Below are 19400 nucleotides of genomic sequence, written 5' to 3'. Positions count from 1 at the left end.
ATTACTATGAGCGTGGTCAAGCACTAAAAGAAGTTTCCCAAGCACGTTGTGGAGCATACATTCTTGGAGATATTAAAAAAGAACTGGAAACAGCTTTGAGCAACCAGCGCTGAGCAGGGGAGTTAAGGCCAGATGATTTCCAGAGATTCCTTCCAACCACAGTGATTTTGTGATTCTATGATAATACCACTACTTATACCAGGCTCTCAGTCTATGTCTTATTCTAAGTTCCCACCAAAACACTTACACTGTTCTCAAAATACACACTCAGTATGGAAATAATTTAAAATTATCTGTGGCTTAACTCTCCCAAATGGATTCTCAGCAACTTCTAGGAATGCAGCACTTTTAAAACACATCTATACTGTGACACACCACCCACCACAGGTGTACCTTCAACAAGGGAAATGGGAGTTGCAGATTAAATCTAAGTCAGGAATCGGTATCACCATGGCTTCAAACAGAACAACTATTTTGTGCCACATTCCTGATAGCCCATCTGGTCTAATCAAATTTTTTAAAAAGCTGAAATACACTAGAAAAAATAAATCACAAAACAATAATAAATAAATAAATAGAATAGAATAATACATATAAGAATAATTACATTAAATTATAATAGTAACTAAACAACTAAATAGTCATAGAAAATACATAACCTCAGAAAACAAATAAACACATGATAAACTAACTCTCATTCTCTATTGTACTATCCCTGAACAGTAAAAAGGGCTTTAAACTGGGGAAGGCTGCTGCACCGTGTGTAGTCCACTCTGTTTTTAAAGAAGATGCTTGACAATGATTTCTTTTAGGGTGCTCAAGTGCTGCATCTGAATTGACCTTTTGGTAGCTATTTTCTACAATACTGTAAACAAAGCTCCTAAAAAAATTTAATCAGGAAAATAACATTATGATTGGTGTTGGGTTTTTTTCTTAGTTGTTGTATGAGTTAGCTAAGGAAAAACAGTAATTCAAATTCAAATAGCAGAAAAAATGGGAGATATTCAGAATTACTAATTGGAAAGTACAGTTTTACCTCGTGTAATTAAAATATGTGAATCATTGTCTCATCTCTGCTTGTGTAACACATTTCAGTCTTAAAAAAAAAAATCTTAGTTCTTGACCATAAAAAAATTTCCACTCTACCTCTAAAATAATCTCCGTTCAAAAAGCCCTTCTCTGAACTTGTTTCTTCCATTTATGCAATCATAATCCACTGTGCAATTTGCTGCTACACGAACTCCCTGCAATCTGCTCAGTTCTGCTCTTGCTTTACTCCAGCTCCTTTCTCCAGACACCCTTCTAAGACTGCATCTCTTCCCAGTTCCTTGTCTCCACTGACCTTACTGCATCAATCTTTAAGTGTGCCATGTACTACTTGAATTTCTTCTGCAGGTTTCTGATTGCTCATCAGTTCCTGGTTCCCTCTCTTGATTACCAGATGCATCCCATCTCTTCTGGACTCACTGTCTTTCCCAGACTCAGCCTCAAAAGGCACATTTTCATTAGATCATAGTCCCAACCACCACCAAGCCTCAAATTTTCTTGCCTTCCAACCTATATCATCAAAACAGAAGCAGGAACAGTGCCTTAACACTAACTTATTTTTTGTTTACACACAAAAACGCTGCCAGTTTCCTTCAGTCGATGGCTCTAGTTTTCAAACAACTGCCGCTGCGTCCACAACATTAAGTGGAGAAGAGGGCAGAGGTACCAGAGCTTCTTTTTATACAAGTCCCCAGTAATGGCTCTCTCTCTTGCCAAGAGACGTCCAGCGTGGAGGCCTATAAACCCTGCCGTCTGCTGCACAGCATGCAGAGCCCAGAAACTGCTCTGTGCATCAGCCAGAGTGAGAATCTCCATCTCAGATTTCATCAGAAACTAAAAAAACCCCTGAGAATCCATTCCCTCCTCCTCTCTGTTTTTGCACAAGCTGCCAAATGAATAAAAAACAGCTTGGATCCACATCACCAATTTATTATATAACAATTTATTGAAGCCATAACTCTGTGCGATTGACTTTAATTCCTTTAACGGAAGAAATTACAGCTTCAGGAAATAAAACCATGCACTTCTAATTAATTAAACTATTTGACATCAACACTATCATTCATATATAAACAAAGATCATCTCTGGGCAGTTATCACCATGCCTAGAAAACTCTCTCATCAAGGAAAAGCATCATGAAGGAGAGCACAAAGACCAGTGAGAATCTGTCAGATCCAATCGATCAATTTGTTAAGCAATAACTGATAATGCTATTAATAATATATTAATAATGGATTCCACATCTTCAGTAGGAAAGCCATGTACAACTATCCCTCATACTTTCTCTTATAGCCTTTATTTTGTTTATAACAAAAATATCTGTTGTGTATTTACCTGTTCTAATCAACTCACCTCTTGAAAATAATTAGCAGTGCCTCTGATTACCTTACCACAGTCATTTCTCACAAATCTAGAGATATTGATCAATTAATTGGACTAATCCTGTAGGCCGCAGAGTATCTAAGCATGCTCCAATAATGGATACTGACTACTGAAAATCCAGTGTCACAAGGGAAAATACGGTTAAATTTGTAATGTCTTGTCTAACTTCTAGCATGATACTGTACGTTCTGAAAATAGGAAGTGAATAACTGTATTGCACATGAGAGTACGAAGCAGCATGTAGACATGTACCTGTGAATATACACACAGAATAAAAAAATATTAACACTTAAACAGATAAAAGTGATCTTCTCACTTGATCAGAGTTGTCTTGCACTGAAAACAGTTTTTTTACAAAGGAAAACGTAATACTTATGTCATACCAGAAAAAAGTTATTCACAAAATCAGAAATCCTGCTTTTTTACAACCTCTTGGGCAGTGATTTCATGTAGGCAGAAAAAGAGTATTTCCTGAACTTCTGTGTGTTTCATGCCTAAAATTGCTCCTGGAAATAATCAGTAAACAGTAGCAGAGACACATTTGAGATGTTTGCCACTGGAGGTACCTCTAATTGTGCACAATTCTCACCCAGGGTACTCACACGCACATTTATTCGCAGAGTTGGGCCACACCGCCATCGTGGGTTTTTGTTTGTTCCGAAAAGCCTCTTCAACTCGCGCTTCTGTTTTCCGTACCGTGGAACCATGAGGATTTATTTGTTCTGTTGTTACTGATAAGCCTGCATACAGAAGATAACCATACCTATTTAAATAAACCAGGCTGCATAGAACTATTGAATTTTAAAAGAAACTTGGACTATCAATGCTGCAGTAAGAACACATCAATTAATATTTAGCTGGACATTCAAAATAAGATTAGAATCAAGAATATTTGTTTTCTACTGACAAAATAACCTACTGGTTGCATGATCTTGAACCTGTCAGCTCTGATGGCTTAGAAAAATATGACTTTCTCTCACACTTGAGTCCCCCAAGATTGCACTCTTCTCTCTGTATTTGCTCTATAAAGCAAATTCTTATTGACAGTTTCAATTTTCCCTAATTTTAAACAGATGATTTAAAGTGGCAATTCATAATGGCATTGGATGCCATATCAAAAAGAGTATCTTAATAAAAACCTTGTATTTTCACTATGGTCTACATCATGTAAAATGGATCCATTTCAGAGTCAATATGAGCTTTTAGATTAAGAAAAGGCAATTCTGCATTTAACAAAAAGTCTGGTTTGCTTTCTGTAACGTAAGCTCATCTCATAGCTTCTACTATTTCATGGGGTTTTTAATTAAATTCTAAAAATGCAAACTTTCATATTGGTTAAACACATTTGTTAAAACAAACAAAACTCTGAAGCTTCGTATTTGTGAACTAGAATTTCCTATCCAACCACTAAAAGTCTTCAAAATGTCATACCATGCCTCCAATAGTAACCAAGAACTGACAAGAAGCTCTAAAACAGATGGATGCAGAAATTAAAAGATTCACAAAGGAACTCTCTATCCTAACAGTTAATAAGTACAGCACAAGTTTCTAGGTATCATTACAAATATTTTTAACTGCATATCAAACATGTTTTGTTACTGAAAATATCCACTACTACATCGTTATCTACTGGTTTTAACAAGAAGTTGCAAATTCCAATAATCCAGTATACATTGTTCTTAATTTATCTATTTAGAACTTGTTATCCTCAGATTTACCATGTTTCAACAACCGTAGCTCATTTCAGTGACACAAATTCTAGTTTAACTTGTAGATACTGATTTTCTTATGCAGTTTATCATTCTGTTACACTGCAGAACTTCTTTTAAGACTGGTCACCAGCCTCAGTACTAAGTAAAAACAGCAGATCTGACAAAAAAACCACCAGAAAACTTGTGGAAAAAGAAAGTGATGTAGAAAATACCTTCCATTTTTAAACTATGTAAGATTGCTAAATAACTTGCCAAGAGAATTGTGAAGAAAATGGATATGGAGCTTTATAGCCTTAACTCTCATCTTCAGTATCCTGGAAATAAATTAAAAGCTAATACATGGCACAATTCAGAAAATCAATGGCTTTTCAACTGGGTAAAGATTAAAAAGCCTGCAGTATGTGTCATTTGCCTTCCAGACTCGTCTGATTCCAGACAGAAACACTTGATAACATTTCCAGAGCATCTATGAGAAGCCTCATGCAGATCAGCTTGCTTGATTCCATCCAAATCCCATGTTGAATGCTGAAGTCTTTCCAATTGGAGCCAAGAAAACGTCGGCCAAGATCTAACCGAGTACGGGGCATGTTCTTCTTGTCAGAGGACAAATTTCCTTTCTGATGGTCACAGCCACCCCCTCTGACTCAATCTGTGACTGCACCACTACCATGACCTCTTCTGAGCAGCCATCAATACAAGTTTTATATTCAGGCCAAGAACCACTGGTAGATTCGCATGACCTGGACTTTTTCCCCTCCTAGTCCCACTTGTTTGCATTACTGCTCTTCCTTTACAAGACTGCTATTGGCAAGTTAAGAATTTTAACTGGTATGGCTTGAAGGTAGGATCATTTATCAAGCTGAGTCCAGGTATACATGCATAGAAACGTGGACACTGAATGGTTGGGTTTTTTCCCCCATCACAGTGTATATATGCCAGTCTGACACTTTTCAATGGAGATGAAAAGAGAAGCTTAGGGTACTCCGAGCTGAAGAAAAGCCTGCTGTGTATTATACAGTGAAGCACATGCACTGTGACTTCAATCTTAACATTCATTTAAGGCCCTGCCTGGATATCTCTTGTTGATATTCAAAAGCACAAAAGGGTCCAATCCTCCACCCCCTGGGGCACTTCATACACTGGTCAGGCAACAAGGCTGATGAAACATGTTCACCATCAGGTAGCTCCACTGGGGCAAGCAGCCTGGCATGAGCTACCACCCTTGCATTTAAGTGGCTGGTTACACAAAGCTTTTGGACAGCAAAAGCATAGTTTACACTGCTTACACAGTGATATTGCTGATACGCTCTCTTGCTGAGCATGTTCTGTAGAGCAAAATGGGAGTAACGGCAAGGTTGATCAGCATTCACATCCCTTCCATCCATTACAACGACCAGTGTCAAGACAGTGTGTCTGAAGTGCCACCTTCTTCATGTTCTACACCACAATCTGTGACAACTCCTCATTCAGGGATAGGACAATCTCTTGTGCTTGCCTTACCACACGAAGTTTCCTCAGACCTCAAGAGGTTGATATATTTTTCTTAATTCATAATGAGTTAATCTAACAAAGTTTCTTCCACGCATTCCAAATCTTCCATCCTTGCCAATCCAGTCAGCAATCTTTCCACATTCTGCAGCCGGACCAACTGCAGAGCTCACTTGTTCTTAAAACCACCATAATGTGGTCCAAATGCATAGGCAACTATGAAACATGACTTGCAGGTATCTGTGATGCTGTAACAGTTTCCATGTCAGTGCCTAAAATACGCTTTGAAACACACAACCACTGTTGTATGTGAGCTGTTGTCACTCAAACTGGTACCACAAGTCACCTACCTACATGTAAAGGTCCACTAACCAGCATCTGACACCAACTGTATCTTCTTTTTCTAAGTTATCAAGTTCATTGCGCGACACCAGCAGCCTTAATTCTGACTTCTGAAAACCCACCTCTTTCAACAGAGGCCGCAGCTTTTGACTCCAGAAATATATATTACATGGTCACTGCCACAAAAAGAAGGGCAGTGTTCCAGTTAGCTCTTGGGAGACTTGCAAGGAGGGACTTAGAAGTGATAAAGTCACTCTTGGTAACAAAAAGCTCTTACAAATGGTTCCTTTAACCTCGGAAGCAATAACCTTTAACAAGCATGGGGGACTCATAACGGATAATTAACTGAGCATAGCTCTCAGCATGACACTAAGGCCAGAATTGTGAATATTCTTATATTTCTAATAGAAAAGTACAGAGGAGAAATGAAGGCATTATATTAGTTCTATTTTACAAGCACAGTGAATTACAATTTGTTCTCTTATCCACAATTCAAGACACACATTGGAAGCTTTTACAGAATTAGACAAAAAAATGCATGACTGAATGGGAAAATAAAAGGAACTGTATCCGTTTTAACCTGAAAAAGAGAAAGCCTACAGATACTTGCATAGTTCAAAGAAATTTATTAATAGAGGGTCTTCAATCTCCTGTCAGAAGTATTTCAAAAACCAGCAGCTGTAAGTTAAGACCAGCCAAATTCAACCTAGAAATCAAATAACGCAGTTTTTTACCAAAGCAGGAGGCAAAGCAGGAAACAACTTGCGAAGGTAAAGCTGTAATTACTGAAATCAGTAATCCCTAAATCAGCATGAAATTTTGTTCTAATGTTACAGTTCAGTGATTTTTCTTTTTTTTTATTCAATTTTCAGACCTTTAAAACGTTTCCATGGAGCTACAGAAGCTTTCATGTAAACAGAGACCTACTAGGATTATGTTTGGGCTTCTGATTACCTTTTGTGGTCACTTTAGGAGTTGTCCTCAGCCTTGGAGGTCTATGGACTGCAAGTTGCAAACAACTGCACTAATTTGAACGAAACTAAGTCAGTCATCTTCAATGTAGGGGGCTGTATTTCCTGATTCTGGACTATTAAAATGTCAACATCATGCTGCCCTCAATGTGGATGTTGTTTCTTAATCCAAAAAAATCAACAGATTATCACCAAAAGTACACTTGCGCACATGGCAGGGTGAACTTAAAATCCATAGTTTTTAATGCCATTCTTCCTAATCATAATTGTTACTACAATGCATTACATGGCACTTTAAGAATACAGCTCTGGTTTCACCACATCTTCAGTTAGTGCAGCAATCCCCACATTTCTCTCTTCGAATTCTATGATACTTTTTGTACCAACAGCCAACGGATTCATCTTCTGTAAAAGATGGTGCCTTATCAGACCAGCTCACATAGTTGGAAAAAACATACACGATTCGAGCTCAAGTCATCCTTTAATGTGCACTGAGTCTGACACGCATTCTATATTTCATTTTAAATTGAAATTTTTATATGGACGTTTGTAACTTCTGTTTTCTATCCCATATATGTTGTGTTAGGATAAATGAAGGTAAACATACCTCTTTTTCTTCTTGCTTCCTTGATTTCTTCACACATCTTATTAAATTCTGGATCCAGTTCAGCAGCAATGATAGCATGAGCAGTGTCCTTCAAAGTACAGGCTCTATGTCTAATTATTTTATCTAGAAAACAGGACACCCCACTTGTTAATTTTATGACAATTATGTAAGTTCTTTATCATTTCTATTGTTCTGTACTGTATATTACAAGTGTACATTCTTTATATAGACAGAACTGGGAAATATTACAAATATATGAAAATGTGGATCGATCAATACCATAGTATGCTCAAAAATCACAACCCAGCTATTTAAGAGACACAGGAATTTTCAGAAGTACAAATAGTTACTTCAATCAATAGTGGCATTTAAAAACAAATAGAAGAACTGAGTGACGAACACATCTAAATTAACTTGCAATCCTTAGAAACCTGCTGGAATCAGCAGGTGCAGCCAGTTTCCACAGGCAGACCTACACCATGTAATGGAGCGCAGTGAGTCCCAGAAGTAACAACAGACTTGTCCAGGAATGGATTTACCCACTGGGGTCCAGGAACATTCATACAATTATACTGCCTCCAAAAGTGCACTGGAGGTCTCCCGAGTCTGTAAGGTAGACCTGGCTTGCTTATATTCCTCCCCTGACTTTTTTTTAACCTTAAATTATTGTTTAATTTTTATTTAACTGCTAGAGAATTCAAAATTGTGCTAAGAGATTGCTTATATTAAATAGCTATTTCTTATTTCAATCCATTCAGAAAAAACTAGCAAGAAACAAGCCTCAGGTTTGCTACATTTTCACCTCCATTTGGAGAACAGGACAAAAATTACTGTCCACATTGGTAGTCTAAATGTGACTTACAATAAAACCATTTTGTCAGAGAAGACCAGTTCCTGTAACTTTGAAACGCACAGAAGAAGTTATACCGATCAGGTTGAAATTTGAAAAGTAACTGTAACTTAAGAAGTAAGCCCATATGTGGAGAAAATGGACATCTAGAATGTTGCTTTTCAATGAGAGCTACAACAGTCATGGTTTGCTTTCAGTACAAACACGTTTAATTTGTCAGTTCATCCATACTGAATTACTTCTTCCAGTTGATGGAGGTACTTCAACAGCAAACATCAACATTAATGTCTACAACATATTATACAATTAGCAGATTTAATCTGTTTTAATAATCAGTAAAGACAACAATTAAGAGTATCAGTGAACATTTACTAAACAGGATTTATAATCCTAGACACAGCAAATTTTACAGCTGGAAAAACTGCTGAATGAAAGAATATCCAGTATCCAGCTCAAATTAACCCTACACGTGTTTTCCGGGGAAATCTACCACCACTTAAATCAACTGGAAACTAGAAATTTTTACCCACATGTATTTGTGAAGTATTATGGTTTATGACCACAAAAAATACAGTGCCTTCTCTGCAGATGTAATTTTGTGATATTAGACTTTATAAAGTTGGTCAGATAATAAAATTTAAGATGCCCTCAACACAAGAAAGAGGGAAGAATAAAGAAGAAAAAAAAATCAAATCAAGAGTATTGATTGAACTTCTACTTTCCTCATACTCTGTGATGAGCAAGACTTTCCCTCAGACAGCACGTCAAAGAGGCAAACACTATAATGTCTAACAATGGTTGTTTTCCATGCTCTTAAGAACATTTTGTGGTCAAACAACAGAGGGGAAGAAAACCCAACTATCTTATTATATAACCTATCTGAAATTTTATAGCAAAGTACCAGTAAAAAAACCCACAGTAACCAGTTTTGAATACCAGCTGGTTTGGTATTGCTATCCCCTTTCCAACTGAATGACGGGACAGGAGCAGGTACAGTACAATTCTTCTGCAAATTCAAGTGCGAAGCAGAGGCAAGCATATATGCCCAGCTTTAACCAACGTGAACATTAATAGGTTAATATTCAGTTAACACATCACGTTTACTCGGAATAGCCATGATGTGCTGTTTCAGCTGCGTACTCATACAAAGGCTCAATTAATTCTTGCATGCCAGAAGAGCAATTCATTAATTTTTCGCAACACAGAGGACAGAATTATCTTTCATCACCTACTCAATGATGACAAACTTCAACCCAAAACTTCACCTAGAAACAGCCAGATCCATTTATCCCAGCTCACTCCTGGCAGCAAGGAAAACCAACGTGTCCCTATTTTGGTTCCCTACATATATTTCTTAAGACTCTCTCTCTCTGTCTTTGGACAAGTTCAATGAAAACTTCTACCACTAAATGTTCCCCAAGCCATCTTTGCTATTTGATGTTTCTGCCACACTGAACCTGTGCCTCATGTTTATGATTCTGAGCAGATCTGAGAACAGAGGGTGTATTTACTGCCAATTTTTCCCAAAGACCATCACTTAGTCACAAACATACGTCAGCCACATGCAGGAGGTTATGTCTCAGTCCTCATCTTCTAAACAGTGTCCATCAAGGGCTTTGATTAGCTCACATCAATTACACATTAGAAATCCTCAAAAGTATGTTATCAAGAAGATAGAAAATCTTTTCCTGTATTTTATCAATGTATTTTTTTAGTTGTAAACCAAAATGCATCATAAATTGAAGAAATAATGTTTATCTTCTACAGAAATGAACCAGCATTGGGTTCAAAGGGCAACATGAAACAAGTGTATTTGTTTGACCAGACTACACCATATCTAGTCCATGCACGAGACATTTGCAAATAGCTCACAAAACAAAAATTTTAGAAGAAAAATACAGAAAACCAGGCTTTAACCTGGTAACATTTTGCAGGATTTTATGACAACCTTTTTAATGGATTGGACTACATTTGCAGATGAACAAAGATTTCCAAGTATCATGTCTATTAAATACAACAACATTGACAGGGTGCTTTGTTGTGGTTTCATTGGTGACTCTGGAAGCTGCCAATGAAAGGCTTTCTTTTGGCAACGCACACTGTAAGGCAGCCATAGCAAAGAACACACAAGATCTTCTTTCCTTAGTTTCGAGCCTGAACAGCTTTTACATGCATTTCAATCTCCAAATTCCGTTTTAATTGAAAGCATCCTATTACATTTTGTCAAGACAATACCTTCTAATCTCTCTAAATCAGCTGCAACTGACTTCATTGCCTAAGGATTTATCCTGTTTTATTTGTATCCCCAAATACATAGTACTTAATTTCCGTGGGTGAATCTCACGTTCTAAGCCAATGTGGAAATAAAAGCAGGGCACTGCCAGATTGCGTGCAGGATTCTCTACAGAGCTCTCCAAATTACACTGGGGTTTTGTTGCATATACAAAGTCTATACACTGAAAAGGAGCTATCAAATTCGAAAAGGAACTACAAAACTTAATTTATTAGAAAACAACTCTGAACGCTGTAGTTCTCCTGCTCTTATAATGTCCCCCAGAGCATCACATGCCTCAGAATACAACAAGCACAGCCCCTTAGGACTTGCTTATCCCAATTATCACGTAGAAAGCTGTTTATTTAAATACCTGACTAGTAATCAAATATGCAATTAAATAGCAGGCTTCTGTGTTTGGGTAGGCCAAAACGATGTAAGTCCTTACCTCCAGGATCTTTGTCTGGATTGTACTCCAATGCATTGCTGCAGATCAGGTCAATATCTGTTAGAAAATCCTTGGCTGTTAAGTAGTTGTGTTTATCAATTTTGGTTATTACTGTTGACAGGTCCATTGGCTCTTTGATAACTTCAAGGTAATCTGAAACCTACAAACGAACAGCATACAGAAATGACACAGGACCACACACATTCTATTTAAATACTGCCAATTTCACATCTTTGTACTCTTGTTTACTACACATTATTAGCTCTAACACATTAAACATTTTGATTTCTAAACAAATTTATGTTGAAAACAGATGTTTTAACAGACTAAATTAAACACAGGACTTCCAAAGTTACTTTTTCTTCAGTAGCTCGCCAATTTATCTTTCAAAATTTATTAAATGGTATTTTTGAGGCAAAACACTTTAACATAAATATATTTTTTCATTTTACTTAGACTGATTTTTTTTTTCTACAGTGTTCTAGCACTGTCTTGGGTTAGAAAGCTAAAAACCAACCAGCCTAACTCAAAACTCTAGGAAAACTTAAGGAGGCTGTTTTGCTCACCTTGTAGGTGAGATTCTCATTAAACTGACCAGTCAGATTATCAGCTTTTAAAAATCTTCTTCTACTGAATAGCTCCTTCAATCACTCATTCAACAAAAAAAGTCAGGTTTTATCGATTGAAGACTTCAGACTGTATGGAAGGACAGTCTAAAGAGAAAGCTTTGGGTCAGAGCTCACAGTTTACTATGAGCTTAGCTCCTAACTGGAGATTTATCATCCACTAGGGCACATTAAAAAGTATTAATGTAATTAATGGTACCATAAGGAGCTCAAGCTTGATAGTCAAATGCATCAAGCACTGCTGCTGTAACAAAGTTCACCAAAAAAGAGAGTATCTATGAATTTGTTATTTACTTCAAAGAAAAAAATCCTATACTTGAATGTTTCGATGTGATTAACATTACAATCAATTAAAAATACTGGCAGCCTCAGAAACAGTATTGTGATTTTTCTTTTGACATCACCCCCGTATGATGGAAGCTGCCAAAATGGGAGCTGCTGAAGAAAAACACATGTTCAGATCAAGCCATAACGGCTCCACTCCACAAGAATTTTTTTTTAATAAAGTATCTGTAAACATTCATACAAAAAATACACTACAACATAAATGAACATTAACGTGTTACTTCAGCGGACAGCAGTCTATCACCTAATTCCTTAAACAGATACACTGACATTTATGATGAAAACTTAAAATGGCAAAAAATTCTTTTTGTCTCCCTCTATGGAGCCATGACAACAATTGGTTCAGTTTTCGGAAAGCCAAGCCAGGGCCTTCCTTTTCTTGTTAGCACATCAGACACAAACTTCACTGGAAACTGTAAACACTGCTAGTCAGGAAAATCCTTGACTTATCATGTAGCAGCACCCCCTGCAACGGAAGTACGAGTGAGGAAACTGCCTTTACTATGAGTACCAAGAGTTTCCTACAGTAACAGACCTTCCAAGCAATTTGATTTAAAAAAAAATTTTAAAACTTTTAAAAAGCGCCAAAGTTGCTGCTCAGACAATGCTCACGCTGTAAGTTACCATTAAAGAGCTCTTGTCAGCCTTTCAAAACCAGCCAGCTACAGAGCGCTATGGAAAGCTCAAATTAAGAGAGGACTGCATGGACCCCGAAAAGATGCCTGCTCCATCCTGCATGGAACTTACACTGCGAATCTGCTCTCTACCTCTAATGCCCCATATTCATCTCTTAATGTCTTCCAAAAGAGGTGCTTCTCTTTAGAAGCAGTTAAGGTTTTTTGCTTTATTTTGTTTTGAATTGGCAAGCTTGCAAAGCTTGCAGTGGGCCAGCATTTGATCTCAAAGTCAGGCTGAACAAAATCCTATTCACATACCAGCACCTGAAAATAGATTTGCAGATCGAACTGTCTCATCAGTTAGGGGTGCACACTCCATAATCGACCAGTTAATGCCTTATAATGTGCTACCATCTATGATTAATGGCAGCCAAAAGCATTACTGCTGAAATTATTCAACAATACTATTAACGCTGAATGCATTAGAGAACACAGATCACTTTCCCAATATTATCATGCCTATGATTACCATGTTGTAAAAGCCTTTATTAAGGAATTATATTTATGGTTTCAAATATTTCAAGAGCACAGGTAGGCATAGGAGTGATGGCATTTTTAAATGCTGATTTCAGTTATAAAATTGACAGGAGTGCACAAGGCTTTTCAATAGGTCAGCAGTACAGCCAAAGAACATGCTCCAACTCCTTGTATCACAGATTATAGGGCTGTGACTATCTCACCAGCTAAAACCAAGCATTTTAGATTGGAAAGATCACGGATCAAACATCTATTGTTCTTATTAATTCCTTTTAAAAATTCATATTCTTTTTCTAATAGCTTCAACTTCATTTTTTTGCACATTACTGAAACAAGACCTCTTCAATATCCACCGGTTTGCTGAAGATGTTAAAGCGCTTGTCTGTGGCCAGCCTCTTGGTAACATCCCTGAGAAACAACCGCAGCTCTCTCAATGTGTTCTCTTCCTGGTCCTCCATCCGCTGCTTTTCTGCTTCTGACAGCTCCCGGGCAGGACACGGCAGTGCAAGAGGAAGAACTTCCAGAGCACGAAGAGCTAGGGACAAAACAAGAAATCAGACTATGGAAATATTAATAACACAGTGGCTCTTGGGATTACGCCACTCCAAATTTCATCATACGTTTAATTTACTTGATCGATCTAACACTGCATCCTAAACCCCACAGCTCTCCATTATCCAAAACTGTAACACCCAAAATTTACTCTGGGCACTGATTAACACTGCCAAATGTTAATTACATAAATTGTCATTTACCCACACCTTGTGAAAAAGGAAAATATTGAAAAACATTCCGATGACATTAGTATCATCATTATTACTGTAACTTAGTTTACCAGCCTGTTTCCTTCTTGGTGGGGGCATTGCTGCCTCATCAAGAATTAACCCTTTGAAAAATCGCAATCTGTCTTCTTGACTTGGTCTCTGAATATAAAAAACCTCTTCATACTGGATTCTGAAAATGCATTTCACCTAGAAAAATAAGAAGACACAAAAATTCAGTCTCCATTCAAAATTAATGATTAATGATCATATTAAAACACCAGCCACAAACTTTTCAAAAATAGTCACAGGAGAGAAGATAGTGAACTCTACACAAAGCTGCATACACAGCAAAGAGAAGACAAAGATTTGCAATTCTCACTGAATTTTCTGTAATAACTAAAATTGTGGTATCCCATGTTCCTAACAGTGGCCATCTCTGCAGTGAAGACAAAGGGTAGAAGAAAAAAAAAATTAAAAAAAAAAATCAAAGAAAATGTTAAAGGAAAACAAAAAAAAAAAAAAAGGAACTTCCTTCCCTAGTCCTGAACCTCAGAAGATGTAAACCTAATGGTTAGGCCTTCAGACTAAATCTGCATTTAATTACACTGGAGTGACTTGTCAAAATGAACAACTTTCTCTTCTCAGCAAAGCAGCAAGGGTATTATGAAAAATCAGTAATATGGACATACATCCCTCATTCAAGAAAGTTACAAACAAACAAATTACAAAATTAATTAATATTACATCTTAAATTTGACATATTTTAAATTAAGTTAGAAAACCAGTGCAAAACAATGTTTTCACAAGATCAAAACATTCTGAAGAGCACATACCTCCCTAACAACACCTCTCTGCACAATAAACTTACCTCTTCGGGCAATTCACTATACATGGACTCAGAGGTAGACAGTAGAAATATAGGGGAAAAAGATGGTATGTCTTGCAGCAACGTTAGAAAAGTAGCTCTCACAGTTTCACTGACGGCTTCCCACCAATCACCAATATGAGGCATGTAAACAACACTTGGTACTGTTCTTCGAGCTTCACGAAAGATCTAATTAAAAAGAAACAGTGGTATTTAAACAAATTGTTATTATCACTTGTCGGTAATAAAATTCTTGTGGAATAGGAAACGACTCGTGTTTGTGGTCCTTTATATAAAAAAGTTCAGCTAAAATAAAATTCTCATGGTGAAGGGTTTCTAAACAAGTGTTTGTGACCGTTAGCTGTATCATTCAATTTTATGTCAATGTGCTAGGGAGACTAAAAACAACTACTTAAGTTTTTAAAACGAGTATGACAAGACTGAATAAACAAGATGAAAACTAAACTGGTTTGCAATCTACACAAAATCCACCACAATCTGTTTTGAAACCTAACACATTTAAAACTAATTAATTGAACCTAGAATCACAGCACACCCATTCATACACACGCTAATCAAATGAAAATCGGGAACCTAACGCCCAGATTCAGCTCACCCGACATTAGGTATGTGACTAAGGGGGCAAGTGAAAAACGTAATTACTCTCCTTAGTCAGCAGAGAGATCTCAGTCACCCTCTAGAGACCCCTTGCTTTTGAACATGAAAACAGAAGGAGCCTATGAAAACCTGGCTTTCAAGTTACATTCCAGTGAGCTGCCTTTATACCAATGCAACTCATCTGTTCCAGATTTACAGAATTCACTCATTACAAGAGAAGCTGAACTGTCACCTGTGCACATGATTCTTCAGGCGTTTTGGCACTGACTGAATAAAGTGCTGGCAGATCTAGCCTGTGAACAGAGAATTTCTCCAGAGTGTGCAATAGAGCTGGAGCAAGGTGCGAAGTCTGACCCGAACCTCTGTCTCCAGATAGCAGTAATCTTGGTCTGTAAGGGGTTGGCTGGTGATAAGCTGACCTGCAACATAATAACAGTTACAAAATACAATTAAACATGCCAATGTTATCAGTGGATAGATATATATCACAGAATCACAGAACATTAGGGATTGGAAGGGACCTCAAAAGATCATCCAGTCCAATCCCCCTGCCGGAGCAGGAACACCTAGATGAGGTTACACAGGAAGGCGTCCAGGCGGGTTTTGAATGTCTCCAGAGAAGGAGACTCCACAACCTCTCTGGGCAGCCTGTTCCAGTGCTCTGTCACCCTCACTGAGAAGAAGTTTCTTCTCACATTTAAGTGGAACCTCCTGTGTTCCAGTTACCCATTGTCCGTTACCCCTTGTCCTATCATTGTTTGTCACCAAGAAGAGCCTGGCTCCATCCTCGTGACACTCACCCTTTATATATTTATAAACATGAATGAGGTCAACCCTCAATCTTCTCTTCTGCAAACTAAAGAGACCCAGCTCCCTCAGCCTTTCCACATAAGGGAGATGCTCCACTTCCTCCATCATCTTTGTAGCCCTACACTGGACTCTCTCCAGCAATATAAGACACTTTAGAATCCAAAACGCTTCTTGTAATGGGTAATGGTTTCCTGCAATAGCCTAAAAAGACTCAACTAACTCTAGTATACTTCAACACTACTCCAAGTCTCAGTAAGTCAAGCTTTTTCTATTTTATTTCACAACTATTTAATTAAAACTTATCTGTGCAAAGCTAAGCACATATTAAATTCATGAAAATTTTTATTATAACCAGTTTATTTAAAACCAATTCCTCCATCATATAAAAAGATTTAATGGACTTCCAGTGAAGACTTATTTAATCCCATCTAGTTCAGTCCTAACTGCTAAAGTATCTGTTCAGTAGCCTCAGGAATCCCAGGTCAATCCATTCATCCTTTAAAGTGCGACCTAAGATCTCCAAGAACCACCTAACATTTCAGTATTTTGTTTATTTAAGAAATAGAATCTGAAGTAGGATTAAATAAAATCATTATTCATCTTCTATTCTAGCATGTTGATACAATTCTATTCAGTAGATATCTAGACAGAAGATTTTAAAGCTAAAAACTACAAAGATAAGTTTATTTTTGTTGGTTTTTGCTATTGAGAAGAAATCCTAAAGAGTCCATACAAGGATTTGGAGGTTTTTGTGTTTGTTTGGTTAGGGAGCTTTTGCCCACTTTTGGGGACAAGTGAGACATGAACAGAGAAGCATTAGATTTTTCCATTACAAGTATTTTCCATGTACAGAAAACTGATAATATATACCTCTCATCAAGGCATTTTTATCCACACATCAGTCAGCTCAGGCACTGAAACAAGACTGCCTGGTTTTACTGCAGGTTCAATATTTTATAACAGCTACGAACATAGCTGACCTTTGCCTTTTCAGTTCTGCTGGTGGAGGTTACATACACAGACAGCAATCAAAAATGCTCAGAACGACAGACTACAGGAGGCTTACATACTTCACAAAAATAAACATACTCTTTGAGATTACTTTATTTAAACACACAAACATATATCAGTGGTTTGGGTTCCACTCCCCACCCCCACAACAAAAGCTTAAATTTGGCATTAAAATAATTGACTATGTCCCTCAAACTACATGGGCTTATATCCATATTTTTAAGCTTAATTTTCCATAAATGTTTTTCTGGCGTCACTGTTTAGAACAAAAATTTCAGCAGTTTTCCACAAGATGGCTCTACTAAACAGGACTACTATTGAACAGCTTTCCTAACCTCATTTTCTTTAGCAAACTCCTTGCAGAATCCATTACAAAGTAGCCTAAAACTATTCTTAATACAAAATGAAGAAATGTTAGCTTGTTATTGTTGATTACTGCAGCCAGTCCAACTCATATAGGAAAGACCTGTTCAAGTTTCACACATTTTCTAAATCCCCATTTTTCAGAAACTTTTCTTTCATGAAAAACAATTTAAAAAATGGTGTTAGGAATGCTGAATGCATCACTTATATAGTGCATCCAAACAGCTGCATACACTGAAGCTCAACAATACTTTCAACCAAGAAAAAGCAAGCAATCCCCCCAGAATATTCCTACATACTTCTCTTCCCAGTTATTAATTTTCCAAATCAAAATGGTTTGTTACAATTAAGAACTGCTATTAACATCCTTACTTCTAAGCTACACCCGTCTGTTGCAAAATATTTCTGATTATTGTATCTAGGCCTCATGTACCTTTCTTAAGACCATTCACATGTCTAAAACTCTAGCCCATACACTTACCTGCTTCTGTTACAGAACACCATTGCCACCACAAAGCAATTTTTGTTACAAATTGTCTTTGTTACCTCTCCAGATGCAAGAATTTCATGGTTTTATCTCTCTGGTTATACGCACGTAGAGAAACACTCACATTGTAAAATGAAGGTAGGGTTTATGTATAGCAGCTGATGACTGTTTCTTTGGTGATCCTGAGGGACAGCTCGTCTCAAAAATTGATGAAGCGTTCTCATCTTCACTATCATCTAATATTAGACTTGGTACATCTGTTCCAAGAAATACATTAATTAGAACTTTATCACTTCTAAGTACATGCACAACAAACAAGAAAAGACATTACAATTTTCTTGTAAATTATAACACATTTTCAAATGCAGAAAAAATGAGTTACAGATCTTTAATATCAGAACACAGAATAATAAGTACATATTACTTCAAGAACCAAAACAAATTAAATACTGTAGAAGTCTAATCATTACAATTTATTTTTTTAAACCATCAAGCAGAACAACTTCACAAGTACAACAAATGTTGTAAATTGTTATGCAATGCTTCCTTTGGTTTTATTTCACAGTTTGAGGTTTTTCAAGGATAAAGTTATAAAATCTGTACTTCCTCAGACTATACAGAATTTTGTACTTGTTTATTTGTTCTCAGTGCTCAATTTTTTTACAGGTACACTTATTCCAAAATTATTCTCAGCAGAACTACCTAGACAGTGTATGTCTATGGAGAATTGTTTACCGCCCTCTGATAATCTGCCAAAGAATGCCAAATTACTTTTAATCAAAATCAGTTCAGTTCATTCCATGTTCATACACCATACCTTAACCTATTTTAATTCCTTTGCTAATACAGTAGCATAATGAACTGAAGTACTTTCCATATAGACCTCAAGAAACAAAAAGCTAAAAGACTGCTTACATTCAAAAGACAGACTGCAGGGACAAACAACTACAAAAAATACAAATATGGCACTAAACCAAAACAACCAGTTGACAGTTGAAATAGCAGGTACAGCTAAATTAGCTACCAGAGCTGCAATAGGATTAAGAGTAGACTGCTGTGATTTGATAATGGGGGAAAAAAAGACTGCTGCAAAATCTTTATCTGCCCCCGGAAAGGAGTTTCGTCGATGTTACTCTAAGTATAATACTCATTCCCATAGGGAAATCAGTCTGCAACGCTGGGATGGAAATGGTCACACATGAAAATGGTACAGTAAGGGGCCAGGTCTCTCAGCAA

General features: G+C 37.0%; 1 protein-coding gene across 1 annotated transcript in view; it reads right to left on the bottom strand.

Moving 5' to 3' along the window:
- The window catches only part of ATAD2B (ATPase family, AAA domain containing 2B), a gene marked incomplete at its 5' end in the record, with an annotated part of 58058 nt that overhangs the window by 12533 nt on the left and 26125 nt on the right, over window positions 1-19400 (bottom strand). The window contains 8 exons of the mRNA XM_010195148.1: window positions 3034-3171; window positions 7552-7674; window positions 11122-11281; window positions 13585-13781; window positions 14082-14217; window positions 14879-15064; window positions 15726-15912; window positions 18289-18421. Of these exons, the coding sequence (XP_010193450.1) occupies window positions 3034-3171; window positions 7552-7674; window positions 11122-11281; window positions 13585-13781; window positions 14082-14217; window positions 14879-15064; window positions 15726-15912; window positions 18289-18421 (1260 nt within the window). The remainder of the gene's footprint in view (window positions 1-3033; window positions 3172-7551; window positions 7675-11121; window positions 11282-13584; window positions 13782-14081; window positions 14218-14878; window positions 15065-15725; window positions 15913-18288; window positions 18422-19400) is intronic.

The sequence above is a fragment of the Mesitornis unicolor genome, unplaced genomic scaffold (genome assembly GCF_000695765.1).
Source record: "Mesitornis unicolor isolate BGI_N332 unplaced genomic scaffold, ASM69576v1 scaffold3242, whole genome shotgun sequence".
Taxonomy (NCBI): Eukaryota; Metazoa; Chordata; class Aves; order Mesitornithiformes; family Mesitornithidae; genus Mesitornis; species Mesitornis unicolor.
Note: the sequence above shows the minus strand (reverse complement) of the source record. Positions and strands in the feature narration are given on the sequence as shown.